General features: G+C 38.0%; 1 protein-coding gene across 2 annotated transcripts in view; it reads left to right on the top strand.

Annotated features, from left to right (window-relative positions):
- Window positions 1-9822, top strand: part of LOC136857320 (armadillo-like helical domain-containing protein 3) — a 302306-nt gene extending 292484 nt beyond the window's left edge. The window contains exon 14 of one of the 2 annotated variants that reach the window (XM_067135906.2): window positions 9062-9822. In XM_067135906.2, the coding sequence (XP_066992007.1) occupies window positions 9062-9154 (93 nt within the window). In that variant the 3' untranslated portion in view covers window positions 9155-9822. The remainder of the gene's footprint in view (window positions 1-9061) is intronic. The other variant, XM_067135905.2, reaches the window with a different exon arrangement.
- The last annotated feature ends 5544 nt before the right edge of the window (window positions 9823-15366 follow it).

The raw sequence follows: 15366 nt of genomic DNA, 5'->3' as shown, positions 1-15366 counted from the left end.
CCAAAAACCATCAGAAGTAGTCAGTGGGACGTAAAAATAATAAAATTATTACTTGAAATTTGGATTTAAAATGTTTTAAAATGAAAAATAATCTGTTGATAACAAGTGAATACTTGAAAGAGGAATTAGTATTAAAGAATAATTCGTTCTGACTTGGGTTCATAAGGTGTATAAAAATTAATACATTTTTGAACGACCTAATAAATATTTTTGTGACTTTTTTTCACTTTATTTTTACAAAAAATACTTTGCGGGCCGCTATTTAAAAACCCCTGCTTTAGACCAAATAGATCTACAATAGACTTGATATTTACAGTGCGAACGATAATGGAAAAATGAAATGGCATATAGCTTTTAGTACCGGGAGTATCCAAGGACATGTTCGGCTCACCAGATGCAGGTCTTTCGATTTGACTCCTGTGGGCGACCTGCGCGTCGTGATGAGGATGAAATGGTGATGAAGACAACACATGCACCTAGCCCCCGTGCCAGAGAAATTAACCAAAGATGGTTAAAATGCCCAACCCTGCCGAGAATCGAACCCGGGACCCCTGTGACCAAAGGCCGGCACGCTAAACATTTAGCCATGGAGCCAGATACGATAATGGAAAAATATCTGTAAAGGAACAAGGAAATCATATTACAAAGGGCACTAGGAAAGTTTTGCAATATGCAAAAAAAGGTTGGCTGGACACCCCTGTTATGGTGGGGGGTGAAAAGAGGAGTGAAAACCAGTCTAGGAGACAGCAGGCGCGACCTTCACACCAGTTGTTACCAAGCAGTGGGATTGAAAGCAAGTTAAGATGTCAGTGTGGTCTAAAGGCGAATATCGCGCAATTATCCGCTACAATTTTGCTCATGGATTAACCGTTGACCAGTGCCTGGAGGAAATGACTCCTGTGCTGGGGAAAGACTATCCACATTGTACAACAATTTTCCGCTGGTTCAAAGAGTTCCAGAGGGAAAATTTTGGGGTTGAAGGCGATCCTCATTCTGGGCTACCGTCTGAATCAGTGACTGAGGAAAACGTTGCAGCAAGAGAGGCAGTTGACATATCGGCAGGTAGAAGAGACCCTCCACATCCCTGCACCTGCTATTCATTCAATTCTACACGACCATCTCCATGCTAGAAACGTTTGTTCCCTTTGGGTGCCCCATTCGCTTTCAGAGGAACAAAGGGCACATCGAGTGAAATGGTGCCGCAAAATGCTAAAACAGTTTGAAAATGGGACTTCGCGTAACGTCATTAGCATCGTTACAGGTGATGAAACTTGGCTTTATTATTATGATGTCCCAACAAAATCCCAGAACAAGGTGTGGCTGTTTGAAGATGAGGGTACTCCTGTGACTGTGCGAAAGTCAAGGTCATTGAAGAAAAGGATGATTGCAGCATCCTTCACTAAACGGGGAATCCTGACTCAGGTTGTGCTAGAAACACCAAGGACAGTTACTGCGAAGTGGTACAGTGAGATTTGTCTGCCTCAGGCCATCCGGGCTCTCAAGCAGCTCCGCCCAAGGTCACGGCTCAACACTTGGCTCTTGCATCACGACAATGCTCCAGCACATCGTGCTAATGTAACAATGGATTTTCTTGCCAGATCAGGGTTGACTGTGCTTGTTCACCCTCCATACAGTCCTGATCTTGCCCTATGTGACTTTGCACTCTTCCCAGAAGTGAAGATGAAGCTGAAAGGGCGGCATTTTGCATCTGACTGTGAGCTTCTGGCAGCATGGGATCAAGAGTGTGAAAATGTAACCGAAGAAAAGTGACAGAGTTCATTCAGTGACTGGTTTCGACGTATGGAGATGTGTATTGAGTGTGGTGGAAATTATTTTGAAAAAGTCTAAAGCGTTCACTCACATTGCAAAACTTTCCTAGTGTCCTTTGTAGTATTTTTGGATTTTGAAAATGCTTATGATACAGTTAAGAGAAAACATGTATGGGAATGCCTACTGAAAAGGAATGTAGGTACCAAAATCATTAATTAACAAGATAAAAATGTTGTATCATGAGAGTAAAATCAGTGTACAAGTGGGGAGTGGTGACTCTGAATCATTTTATACAAAAAAAAAAAAAAAAAAAGTCTCAAGCAAGGAAGTGCACTGTCGCCGTTATTGTTTATTATATTGATGGATGAAATCATAAAATGTGTAAAACAGAGTATCAGTAGTGATAAAGTGAATGCTTTGGTATTTGCAAATGATGTGATTTGGGGAAAGGGAAAAAAGTAAGTACAAAGGAGACTGGACATTTGGAATGAAAATCTGAAGGAGTTTGGAAAGGTAATTTGTAAAAAGAAAACTGTAGTCATGCACTGCGGAAAAGAGAAAAAGAAAAGCCAAGTGAACATAGGCAGAGAAGGTTAGAGAATGTAGAACAGTTTACATATTTGGGTAGCATTGTTAATGGAAGAATTGAAATCAACCCTGAAATGAATAACAGACTAAGTAAAGGTACAACATTTTATCATCAAGTCAGAGAGCGTTTATGGGATGACAAAGTACCCAAGAGAACGAAATTAACATTATATATACAACTATTTCATACCAGTTGTAACATGCGGACTAGAAACGCTGGTAACTAATAAGAGACAAGACAGTAAGATCCAAGCAGTAGAAATGAATTTTTTTTAAGACATTGGTTAAAAAAAGACAAGAAGAGATAGAATTCAAACTATTAAAATCAGAGATGAGCTAAATACAGAACTGTTAGTACAGAACATACAGAAAGCAAGACTTAGATGGTTCGGACATGTAAAAAGAACAGGAAAGGAAGTGGTAGCAAGGTGGGAATCGGAAAGAGAAGTTAAGAGAAAGAGACCAGTTGGAAGACCGAGAAGAAGGTGGATGGATCAGATTTGGAAGGACATTAGAGAAGCTGGATTGGATGTGGCGGAAGTAATGGAGCAGGAAAAGTGGAAGGACAGAAAGGAGTGGAGGAGGCTTGTTAACCACACCCGGGTGACTGGAGTGGGACATTGATGATGATGATGATGATGAAGTTGAAAGAGAAAGAAATAAGGGAAAAGTTTTGAGAGGATCTGAAGAAAGAAATTCCCAAAGATGGCGTGAACAGTGTGCAAGAGGAATGGACATGTTTCAGAAATGGTTTTGTAAAGTGTGCAGTAAACACCTGTGGAAGAATATCAGGGAGGAAAAATGTAAAGGAGACTCCTTGGTGGAACAGCAGGATAAAGGAAGCAGTTAAAGAGAAACAAATAGTTTGGAGGAAGTGGATAGGCAGCAATAGTACAGAGAATTGGCAGAAATATAAAGAAGCTAAAAAGGAATGTAAGAAAATAGTACAAGAGAAACGGAAGAGCTGGGAAAGTTTCACAGAAACTTTACAGGAGGATATAAAGGGAAGTAAAAAGGTTTTGTATGGCTTGATGAAGAATAGTTTACAAAATAGGGAAGATACAAAATTTGTAAAAACTGAAACAGGACAGATATTGATGCAAAGAGATAACATACTACAAAGATGGGAAGAATACTTCTCAGAATTGCTAAATATTAAATACAGTAAACTGGTAGATGAGAAGGAGCAAGAAGAAACAATGGGGAAAGAAAAAGAACAAGGAAAGGAGATATCGATGTCAGAAATAAAGGAAGCCATACAAAAGATGAAGAGTGGTGAAGCGGCAGGAGTGGATGAGGTAACTACGGAAATGATTAAAGCAGCAGGACCAACAGGGCTACAGTGGCTGTATAGATTATTTAGAAGGAAGAAAGAGATCCCAGAAGAGTGGGGAAAGGGTTTAATTATCCCAATATTTTTAAAAAAGGTGTAAAAAGGAATGTAATAACTACCGAGGGATCACCCTTACTGTATTGCCCATGTAACTAAGATATTTGAGAAAGTATTGGAAGGAAGACTGAGGAGGAAGCTAGAAGGAGAAATGGAAGAAGAATAGTATGGTTTTAGGGAAGACAGATCGTTTGACCTGATCTTTACATTAAGACATATGATGGAGAAAAGATGGGAGTTTTGAAAAGACATAGATAGTGATGACATTTATTCACTCTGAGAAAGCTTATGACAATGTGCCCATACAGTTGTGTTTGTAGTGTGAAGATTAGTATAGGAAAAACAACATGGTTTAAAGCTGAAACTGGTCTCTGACAGGGAAGTGTACTATCCCCCATACTATTCATCATAGTCGTGGATGAAATTCATAAGAACATTAAACAGAGATTGGGAAGACAGGCAATAAAAGCCATGTTGTTTACAGATGATATAGTGATATGGGATGAGGATGAAACGGAAGTGCAAAAACAAGTAGATGTATGGAATCAAGAGAGAGAAAAATTTGGGATGAAGCTAAGCACAGAGAAAAATAAATAGTTATGACAAGGGGAAGGAAGGAAGAGGAAAGATACATGGTAAAATTCTGGAAGTGGTTAAAAGTTTCAAGTACTTGGGAAGTGTGATCACAGAAGACAGAAAGATAACCGAGGAAATTGGGGAAAAGAATACAACAAGCAAACAGCTTCTACCGGAGTATAAGGGGGGTATTTTGTGGAACCAAGATGTCCCAAAGAAATGTAAGAAAGTATTATATTCAACCTATTATGAACCCATACTAACCTATGCAGCTGGATCGTGGACTACAACAAAACGAAGGGAGAGTAGAATTCAGCAGTGGAGATGAAATTCCTAAGAGGTATCGAGGGCAAGACCAGAAAGGATAGAATTAGAAATGAAGAGATAAGGTAAGGACGGGAATCTTGAAACTTCAAGACAGGATACAATCAACAAAGCTAAGGTGGTATGGGCATATGATGAGAATGGGAGAAGAGAGAGTGCCAAAAAAAACAGGTTTTTCAGAGAAGTTAACAGGAAAGAGACCACGAGGAAGACCCCGAAAGAGGTGGACAGATTCAGTGTGGGAGTGCATAGAGAAGAGGGGAGGAAAACCAGATGATGTACTTAAAAAAGGAGATGAATGGTGGAGAGACAGGCAGCGATGGAGGTCCTTGATTCACAACCCAACCCGGGAAGCTGGAAACGGAAAATGATGATGATGATGATGAATGAGTGTACTAAGTGTTACATTAACTAAGTTGACACTGAAAAAAGAATAGGTTCCTTCTTAATAGAAAAAGAAAAAAATGATGTGCACATGCTCAGTCTGAGGTAATCAGTCTCCCCAGGCAGCTAAAATCAATTATAATTCTTTTCCAGAATTGAAGTCTGACAGTTGAATGGCAAAGCTCTGAACTACATGAATAATCAGCACCAAACAATGTACAATATTCAAGACTAGGCACAACTTTGGCTCGCTAATGAACTGTAAGATGTAAATCACATAATCACGACGGGAATATTTGACGTGAAACAGAATAATTCAATGCAGGTAACCCCAAAGCATAATTAAAAAATAACCAAAAGAACATGTTAGTAACTCAGTTACAATCTCTACTGCAATGTTACAAAAACAACTGAGCAGTGCTCTGAATGAAAACAAACACTTACTTATCCATCTGGCCACCGATGCTAATCACAGAGGACGGGTTTGATTCCTTCCATGTCCACATCAATGACAATCACCTCCTCACTGGAACTGGAACTCATGGAATCACCAAGTGATATTACTAAATCCTCTACCGGTGTGTCTATGTTCTCTCATTTTTTTTGCTTGAATTATTGTTTGTTACCGGGCAAGTTGGCCATGCGGTTATGGGCGCGCAGCTGTGAGTTTGCATCTGGGAGATAGTGGGTTCGGCAGCCCTGAAGATGGTTTTCCGTGATTTCCCATTTTCACAGCAGGCAAATGCTGGGGCTGTACCTTAGTGAAGGCCATGGCCAGTTCCTTCCCATTCATAGGCCTTTCCTACCCCATCGTTGCTATAAAACCTATCTGTGTTGTGTGCGACGTAAAGCAAATAGCAAAAAGAAAAATATTGTTTGTTTGACATGGCCTACTACTTTTCCCCAACTCTCACCTATCACATTATTTATGGCTGTGACAGTGTGGTCTTCCACGTCACTCAATGTGAAAGTCTTATTGTTTGCTGCCACAAAATTTTTCACCTGGGCTCAAATCATTAACTGTGATACTGTTGGTGGAAAAATGTAATTGTTTCTCAAACCATTCAAAATATTTTGTGGTCCATTTCTTTGTGATAATCTCTGGTCTTCTTGGAACTGATGAAAAGAAGCGCCCCCATAATGACCTCTTAGGCTAACCCCCACATGTATCACTATAAATCTGTCCCCCCTTTCCAGATGGACTAGCCATGGTACCCTCTTTATTGTCATCAGTCCAACCATTAGTTCTACTGCAGCTGGCATTCAACCAAGTCTAATCCAACAATACGATCTGGTTTTAAGTCCTTAGTTTTGATCTTATTAAAAAAAATTATTACGTAGAGTTACAATATCCCCACATTCGAGCAGCAATTTCCGACTGTTTATTTTTGTATACTTGAATCCTACCATATGAAGCACTTTGTAGAAGAAGCTGTAGTTACCTATGAATAAATCACACTCTTTCATTGATATAATTAATTTATTCACTGGAGGATGTTCCATTACAAGGCAGTGATAGTAACTGTGGTGACAAATGGCATCTTCATGGAAAGAGTCAAGATCAGTGTGACTGGAGTGCCACAAGGTCTTCTCTTTCCAGGCGTGAATAAATGAACATCTCATCCTTTAGAGGAAGAAAATTTCTCCATAGTCACCCTCCGCACTGTATATTTTTTATGAACACCAAGAGCAGCTGCAGTACACTCGGTTGAAAGGAATTAATGGTTTTCCAGTTTCTTTAACTTTTGTCATCCTCCCTCTGAAATAATTTCACGCTCCACATTTCAATGAGGCACAGCCTGCCTGGATCTGGATTATTCATGGGGTAAACGTGTCCTGTGTCTACCTCTAATCATCTTCATACTGTTCACACTAAATCCACAGGTGAACACACACAATCCTATCCTATACTATCGTAAAATAAAGTGACCTAAATGTAACCTTCAAAACTATGACAAAACTAATATTAAGCTACTGTATAATCCCGAATACCGCCCATACATTTTTCCCCAAAATATTGGTTCTAAATCGTGGGTACGGGTCATATTCAAGCCGTTCATTCTCATAAATATTTACTACGTTTACAAGGAGTATTGAAATAGATCTGAATACGGTTACCATACTCAATATACCACATGTAAATGGATATTCAGGTCTTATTATGTTTTAATTGCATTCTAGAAAACAAGATCAATACGGTTACAGTGGCATGTAAGAGCCAAATGTAAGGTAATGAAATGTGGTAAATCAAACAATATGGGTAAATATGCAGTAAATATGAAAGCCGCTGCTGCGGATGCTCGATCATCAATTGTTTCACCAGTGTTGCTGGCATGCGGGGTGCGAGATATCGTACTTCGCGAGAGTCGAGACTGTTGGTTACAGAAGTCTACCTCACTCGTATTCAAGTTCCGTATCTGTCCTGTGAATGTGCTGTCTCGATTGTAAGCGATGGATTCAAAACAGCATCTGCAGTAATTTACTGTGCGAGAGAAACTTAAAGGTGTAAGCGAAGCTGAAATATAAGGAAATTTTGCCATTGGCAGAAAGTACGATGTTGATGAATCGTGTATTCAAGATTGGCAAAAGAAGAAGGAAAAACGTCTAAAAAGTAACGGCGACCACAGAGCTTTCTGCGGGTGGAGTGCAGTGTTTCCAGAAATTGAAGAACAACTCCACAAATTTGTGATAGAAAAACGTGGGTTAGGATATGGTATTTCTAGTGAAATTTGTCAATCAAAAGCACTAGAGATCTCAAAAGAACTCAAAATACAGGGTTTTACTGCAAGCCGCGGATGGATCCAAAAATTTTATCGGAGAAAGGGACTGTGCATTCGGAGACGTACGTCTATTTCACGTCGTCTCCCTGGGGCGTATGAAGAAAAATTAATGGCCTTTCAGCGTCACATTATTCATTTGAGGAAGCAAAATTCTTATTTCCTGTCGCAAATTGGGAATGCTGACCAGACACCTATCTATTTTGAAATGCTGCTGGAAAATAGAGTGGATACGAAGGGTTCTAAAAGTGTAACCATCAGAACAGGTGGTAACGAAAAGGAATGATGCTTGGTAATGTGGTTCTGAAAAGGAAAACACTTCCGAAAAGAAACTTTCCATCCTGTGATTGTTAGAACACATGTGTCTGGCTGGATGGACAGTGCGTTAGTTGAGGACTGGGTGAAGTGCGTTTGGCAGCATCGCCCTGGAGCTTGACACGGAGTGAAAATACAAATACGCACACACAATAAAAAATAAGCACTCTGTTTAGCATCATAAATATATCATTGCCTATGTTTCCATGACTATAAGACACCATTTTTTTTTTTTTTTGCACCACTAGCCTTAATGTTATATTTGAACTCTCGAAGAAAAAAAACCAGTATGGTCCAACTCGAAAGAGAACCTAGTTGTAAACATTTTAAAGCAATTTATCCAGAATTTCAAGAGGAAATATGTCTTGTATATTATTGTAAAGTGTCTTTGTTATTATAATTTTTTTAGCACAGTAGCATTGCACAGAATTTACATTTATTTTTAACTGCAAAGAATATATTTTGGCTTCTAATACAGATTCTTGAAAAAATATTTAATTACATTTTTTGTGAATTATTTTGAAAATTATAATTCTCCATAACCTATGTTTATAATAAATATTACATTTCTATGACAAATGTCAACATTTTTGACAAACTTTGAATTTTTAAATGTTTAGTAAGGTGTTAAAATATTAAATAAAAAGTTATCCATATCAACATATTTAAAAATAGTTGTTAGTTGAACTAGTTGTACTTCCTCTTAAAACAAAAATCACCACCACCACCACCACCACCACCAAGTTGATAAAGCTGAGGTGACATTTCATTATAACTACTGGTAACAGAAATTAAAATACAACACAGTTGATTGTTAGCTAATATCACTGAAAAGAAATAAGTACATTAAGGCTTTGAGAATAATAATTGTATTAAGATGACTTTTACTATGATTTTCTTACTCAAATATTCAGACAAATAACATTTATTGTTTCAGGTGCGGAGTGTTGTGAACGATACAAGACAAAACATTGACTTTGCCTCGTTAGACCTGCAGCTAATTCTTCAAGAATTTTCATCCATCTCATGAAATCTCTCCAGTGATGGGCATTAACCAACACACAGATGTGATGAACATGGAATATTTTTTAATATGGACCTGTTGTAATAATTGATGATCTTGGAATGTCAGTACCATTACTAGACATTTCTTTCAATAGATCCAAAAAATGCTTATCAATATGCAATGCAATATTTTTCTGTTGTTGTATATATATTTGTTATTGATTAAAAGTAGTGCCATAGTGAAACTGATTTCCGTACATAGTGAGTGTTGAAACAGGCCATTCCTCCTCACTTGAAATGGATATTAGTTTCTCAGTATAGGCACTTGATATGTTGATAAGAATGATTTATCATTAGCCTGTAAACATAGCTGGTAAGAAAAGTATCGATGTGCTGATACCTTTCAGTGGAGATAGAAAGGAAGAGAGTGAGTATCTTGGACAGGTCAGCACCCCAAACAAATAGCATTTTTAAAAAAGAAAGAGTATCTTTGTTCTGCTTAGTGACAATGGATAGAAACCTGCATTTGACCTGAATAGGTTCAAACTTTTCTGGAAATGTTTATAGACTAGATTTCAACTACTGTGTAGATACGGTAAGTGACTTGAATCAGGACTCATTGATTTTTAAATTTTTTCTAATTATGCACATTCATTCACATATATCTCAAACTTTTCCTTCCAATATGCAATGAACAAAACCAAGTATGTTGATAGTTTTCATGTAACAATTTACAAAGCATAATATACAAATTTAAGAACTAAGTGAAAGTGTGATAGGAAAAGCTATCCAAAAATTTTTGAGTTCAGTGAAAAGGAAATACAAGCAGGCATATAAGAAGAAGAACAAGAAGAAGAAGAATCTCTAAAAATAAAATCAGTGATAGGAATGTGTTTAGAAGGGGAGTTAGGATTGTCACGTATCCCATATTGTACGGAATGTCCCGTGTTTAAAGCCAGTAAGGCTTGTGCCGTATTGATCCTATACAGGATGGACCAGTAAAAACCAACCACTTTATTATTTTCTTTGTTTATTTCAGTCATGGAAATCATGAGGATATTATGTTTTATCTAGAAACTTAGCTTCAAAGATGAGTAGCCAAAGAAGTAAACTACAGTGTACTCCCAATTATTTGGAGAGAACTTGGACAAAAAACCCAGATAATCCAATTTCATGAAAAATGTATTGGCATCAGGAAAGGGTGTATACAGTACCTACAGTAGAAGTCCTCTCTAGTGAGTACAGCATATAAGGAGAACCCTGTAGTAACAACAGTTTTTATGGCCCTCAGAAATTCCTATATTATTCTGTGTTATATCCTTTGGTTACAGTGAGAACCCTGTCACTGATTGATCCACTATTATGAGCAAATTAGAGCCATTATCGATGTTTACACACTCCAGAGTTTATATGGAATACAGTCGATCATCTTCCATATAGATTTCTAGGTACGTGGACAGGTGATCTCTCACAGACATTCGAAGGTCTGTCAACTTTGATTAATAACATGGCCAACAGCAATTGTTAACTCCTTAGAAATAAAGGCTGAAGTAATCGATCGCCTAATTTTAATACTAGATATTGAAATTAAGTATGTTTCTCAAGATACGGCAGTGTGCATCACTGATTTCAGAGGTTAAATTTCAAAAAGGCTGTTCCCACGTGCATTTTTATGGTTATTATGGTTATTTTCTACAGGTGCTTGAAATATGTTTTCATAATACATTCACGGTGAAGTTAGGTTAGGTGATTCTGTTTGAAGTAAGAAAATAGAAACATTTGCCAGAGAATCCTGTAGAGTGATGCTATTACAATTTTTGAGATAAACTGAACATGCTCATTCACCATCTTCTTTTTAGAACATCGTCTCCTTATGATTACTTGCAAAACAGTGGCTCGAAAGATTTCAATAGAAGTTCATCCATACCAGCGAGCCAAGTCTTTAAGCCAGGAATTTCTCCGTCTCCCCACAAATCCTTCAGTTTTCCCCTCGATGAGTTGAAGTAGTTCACATCGTTCACCTCTCATGATGCACCCGATTTACCTGAGCTTTCGCTCCTTGATGGTTGTTGGCTCTTTTTTATTTAATAAGTACAGTAGAAGTCCTTTATAGCGAGAATTCATAACAGCGAAAAATTTACTCACTATAGCGGATTGTCGTTATACCCGATTTTTGTATGAAAGTCAGAAAAACCCCCATACACATTAAAATAGGTATAAAATGGCAATCAGTTTGTTCAAAATTTGCATTTCCGTGGATGATATCCACGCTATGGATTACTTGTTATTTTTCATGGAAGTAGCCTATGTTTTTAATTTCATTCTGACAAAATAATAGTACTGTATTTCTCCAAATCCAAGACGAACCCCACTTTCTCCTTCAAGAAATTTATATCAGACTCAAAAAGTGCTTTGTAAAATCATATGAATGCCTTTGTTCTACAGTACGCATTTTTAGACGCCAAACATTGGCTTTCGTTATGCCGTTTTTCTTTTTTGCAGCTGTAAAATTATTCTTTATTTCCGCGGGTTTAATGACCACTAACTTAAAATTGGCACCATAATACCAAAGAAAACCCGTTGAAAATTTGTTGGCAATACCTATTCCATGCGTCTCTACAATATAACGATACATCAGGTAAATATTTTTGCTGTCTATAAAATTGTTACTTTTACTCAGCATCAGATATAAGTGTCTACCGTTACACGCACATCTTGCTTTCCAGGTTTGGCCAACTTCAGCGGCTGGCAATGTATAGGCCTAATTGCGCGTGTTGAAGGTCAACGAACAAGTTTATTGCACCACGGTATGGCCATTCTGCTTTTGAGCTTTTCGTGCACATACCTCACAATTTCATCTTCGACTTCTTTAAAGCGTCCTTGTTGTGGACCACTGAATGCATTTTATTTGTACAGTACGCATTTTTTAAGCTATCTTTGTCTTCACGCTAACGTCAAATATTGGCTTTAGTTAGGCCTATGCCGTATTTTCTTACGGCTGCACAATTTTTCTACATTTCCAAGGGTTTAATAACCATTAACTTATTGTTGGCATCATAATATCGACGAGAACCGGTTGATAATTTGCCAGCAATACCTGTTCCACGTATCTTTACAGTACGACTATCCATCACAAAAATGTTCCTGCTGTCTATAAAAATTAATTTTATTAAGCGTCAGGTACAGTAGACGCGTTGTCACTCTGCCACTGAGTAGCCATGGCCTTTCTAAGAATTCAAAGGCTCGCACGTTTTGATGCCATTCAGCAGATTTGAGAAACGCTTTTGTAGAGGCTAATAGAACGTCATTCTCTCTTCACTAGGTATTTCCCGAGATCCAGTAATGTTACACACAGGCACTGTACAACCAGTTGCCGCTACTAGCAATGTATAATAAAAAGGCGGTCATTTATTGTCAACGAGGTTTTTTTTTTTTTTTTTTTTGTACGTGCGCGTGCGAGGTTGAAAAGAAGCAGCATGGTTACCGCGGTACTTGCCAGTGGTATTCGTTACTGTTAGGCCGCGAATGCAAGACAACCCTTGATTTTTTCACATGAGATTCTGAGGGGGGGAAAATTTTTTGTTTTGGATTAGGCGAAATTCGGTATCACTCCAGAGGCTTCTGTGGCAAACATCTCAGTTTTATTCTTTAAACATAGTTACCTAACTGTATATGTATCATGGAAACATATTTGAAACGCATGTAGAGAAATGGTAACTTCCTCGCTAAAAATTTACATGTGTATAGCCTTTCCGAAACTTAACTAGACGAAAGAGCACAGAAAGTGGGCCACTGTGTTTTACGACTTCCACCCTACCATTACACTCTCAATCCCACTGAACAGATATGGAGTCAAGTGAAGGGTTACATTGCGAGAAACAACACTACCTTGAAGCTACAAGATGTACGAGCTCTACTTTGCACAGCCCTCAAAAATGTAACGGCAGATAACTGGAAGGACTGCATTAGAAATGCAACGAAAGAAGAAGATCAGATATGGGAGTTAGACAGCCTAACAGATGAAGTTATCAAGAGATTTATCATCACTGATAGTGGCCAGAGTAGCAGCGACTTATCAGACAGTGACAGGAGGTGAAACGTTGTGTGATATGGAAAAAAATCGAGCCCCTGCGGGACGACTAGGAAAGGTAAGCATATACAGTATGTATGGACTTCTTACTTTGTACGGGGCTGCGCATTGCATACAACAACAGTGCTAAGATCTGCACTTCTGAATAAACATATTTGTGCACACTACCTAAAATAGATGAGGGATAGTTTTTGAACTGAGTAGCCAAAGAAGTAAACTACAGTGTACTCCCAATTATTTGGAGAGAACTTGGACAAAAAACCCAGATAATCCAATTTCATGAAAAATGTATTGGCATCAGGAAAGGGTGTATACAGTACCTACAGTAGAAGTCCTCTCTAGTGAGTACAGCATATAAGGAGAACCCTGTAGTAACAACAGTTTTTATGGCCCTCAGAAATTCCTATATTATTCTGTGTTATATCCTTTGGTTACAGTGAGAACCCTGTCACTGATTGATCCACTATTATGAGCAAATTAGAGCCATTATCGACAGCAGTCTAGTACACTGTGCTTTTAATATACCTACTGTATGTCCAAATCAGACTTAAACAAAGAGCTTAATACTATACGCAATATTGCACTCCACAATGGCTACAACCATAACTTCATAGAATGCATAATAAATAAATTCAGGCACCGACCGCAATCCACTTTAAAGAAAGAAATAGACAAATCCAAAACCATGTGTACTAATTAAAATATCTGAGGCATTCAACTTGGACTTAACATTGTGTGGATTTTGTATAAAAATCTCTTATATAGCTAAAATTTAATAATGTAACACAGTATCACATGTTATTATATCCCTAAAAGTTCATTAAGTAGGGTAAGTTCATTGTATGGCTTGGTTTTTGCGCGACCATAAATTGCAACTTAAAAATATATGAAGGCCATCCGGAAAGTGGTACCTGTTTGTGCAATAAAGACACAGGAGTAAATATTAACAAATATACACATTTTTATTGGAAAGAGCATACTTTAAACTACTTCTCCACATAATCTCCAAGCAAATTTAGGCATTTGTCATAACGTGGGACGAGTTTTTGTATTCCAGCGTCATAGTCCTCCGCCGCCAGCGTATTGAGATACGTAGTCACGGCTCGTATAAGTTCTTCATCACTGTCAAATCTTTTTCCTGCCAGAAAGTCTTTAAGCTTCGTAAAGAGATGAAAATCCGAAAGGGCCAAGTCCGGGCTATACGGGGGATGGTCGAAGGTTTCCCACTTGAATTGCTGCAAAAGTTGTTGTGTTATCGCAGCTGCATGAGGCCTGCATTGTCATGAAAGAGAATGGCGCCTGTAGACAATAGACCTCGATTTTGTATTGCCCGCCGTCATTTCTTTAATGTTTCACAATACGCATTAGCATTAAATGTGTCTCCACGGGCCATAAAATCAATGAGCAGTACACCTCGGTGATCCCAGAAAACGGTTGCCATGAGTTTCCTGGTGGACAGAACTAGCCATCTCTGAAGTTTTTGCTTAACTTTTCAAGTCCTAGAACACTCCATTTTTTATATATGTCATTTTATATATGTTATTTATGAGAAGATAGTGAATTTAAATATCAAATTCAGGTTTCCAATTCGACGATTCTCCGAAATCATGAGTAACAACAAATTTGACGGTGTTATTGTCATGTGACATTCCTTGTTAGATTTAGAATTGTTTTATAATTGCATGGTATGTTAATATCAGATTGTGTACCAGCTGAGGATGGCCTAAGAAAGGTCAAAACCGGTCCTGTAGATTAAATAAGATTAAATAAAATATTGATTAGGTGGAAGCCTCCTTTTCATTGTAATTGTGTATAATATCAATACGGAAATTAAACTATTAGATTACAATAAACCGTATTCATCGCTAACATCCTCCAGCTTCCACATCACATCTTCAATTTGTTCTCGGCTGTATGAAATCAGAGCAGTGTCATTGGCAAAGCAGAAGTTCGAGATCTTGATTCTACCAATGGACACTCCTCCATCGCACTTATCTCAGACACCTTGCATGATGTATTCACTGTAAACATTGAATAATAGTGGTGAACAGGATACTTTCCTGGTGGACTCCCTTCCTGATGTGGCATTTACAGAGCAGGACATTGTCAATCTTTAAGACTGAGTGGCAAGAGTCATATAGACTTTT

The sequence above is a fragment of the Anabrus simplex genome, chromosome 1 (assembly GCF_040414725.1).
Source record: "Anabrus simplex isolate iqAnaSimp1 chromosome 1, ASM4041472v1, whole genome shotgun sequence".
Classification (NCBI taxonomy): Eukaryota; Metazoa; Arthropoda; class Insecta; order Orthoptera; family Tettigoniidae; genus Anabrus; species Anabrus simplex.
Note: the sequence above shows the minus strand (reverse complement) of the source record. Positions and strands in the feature narration are given on the sequence as shown.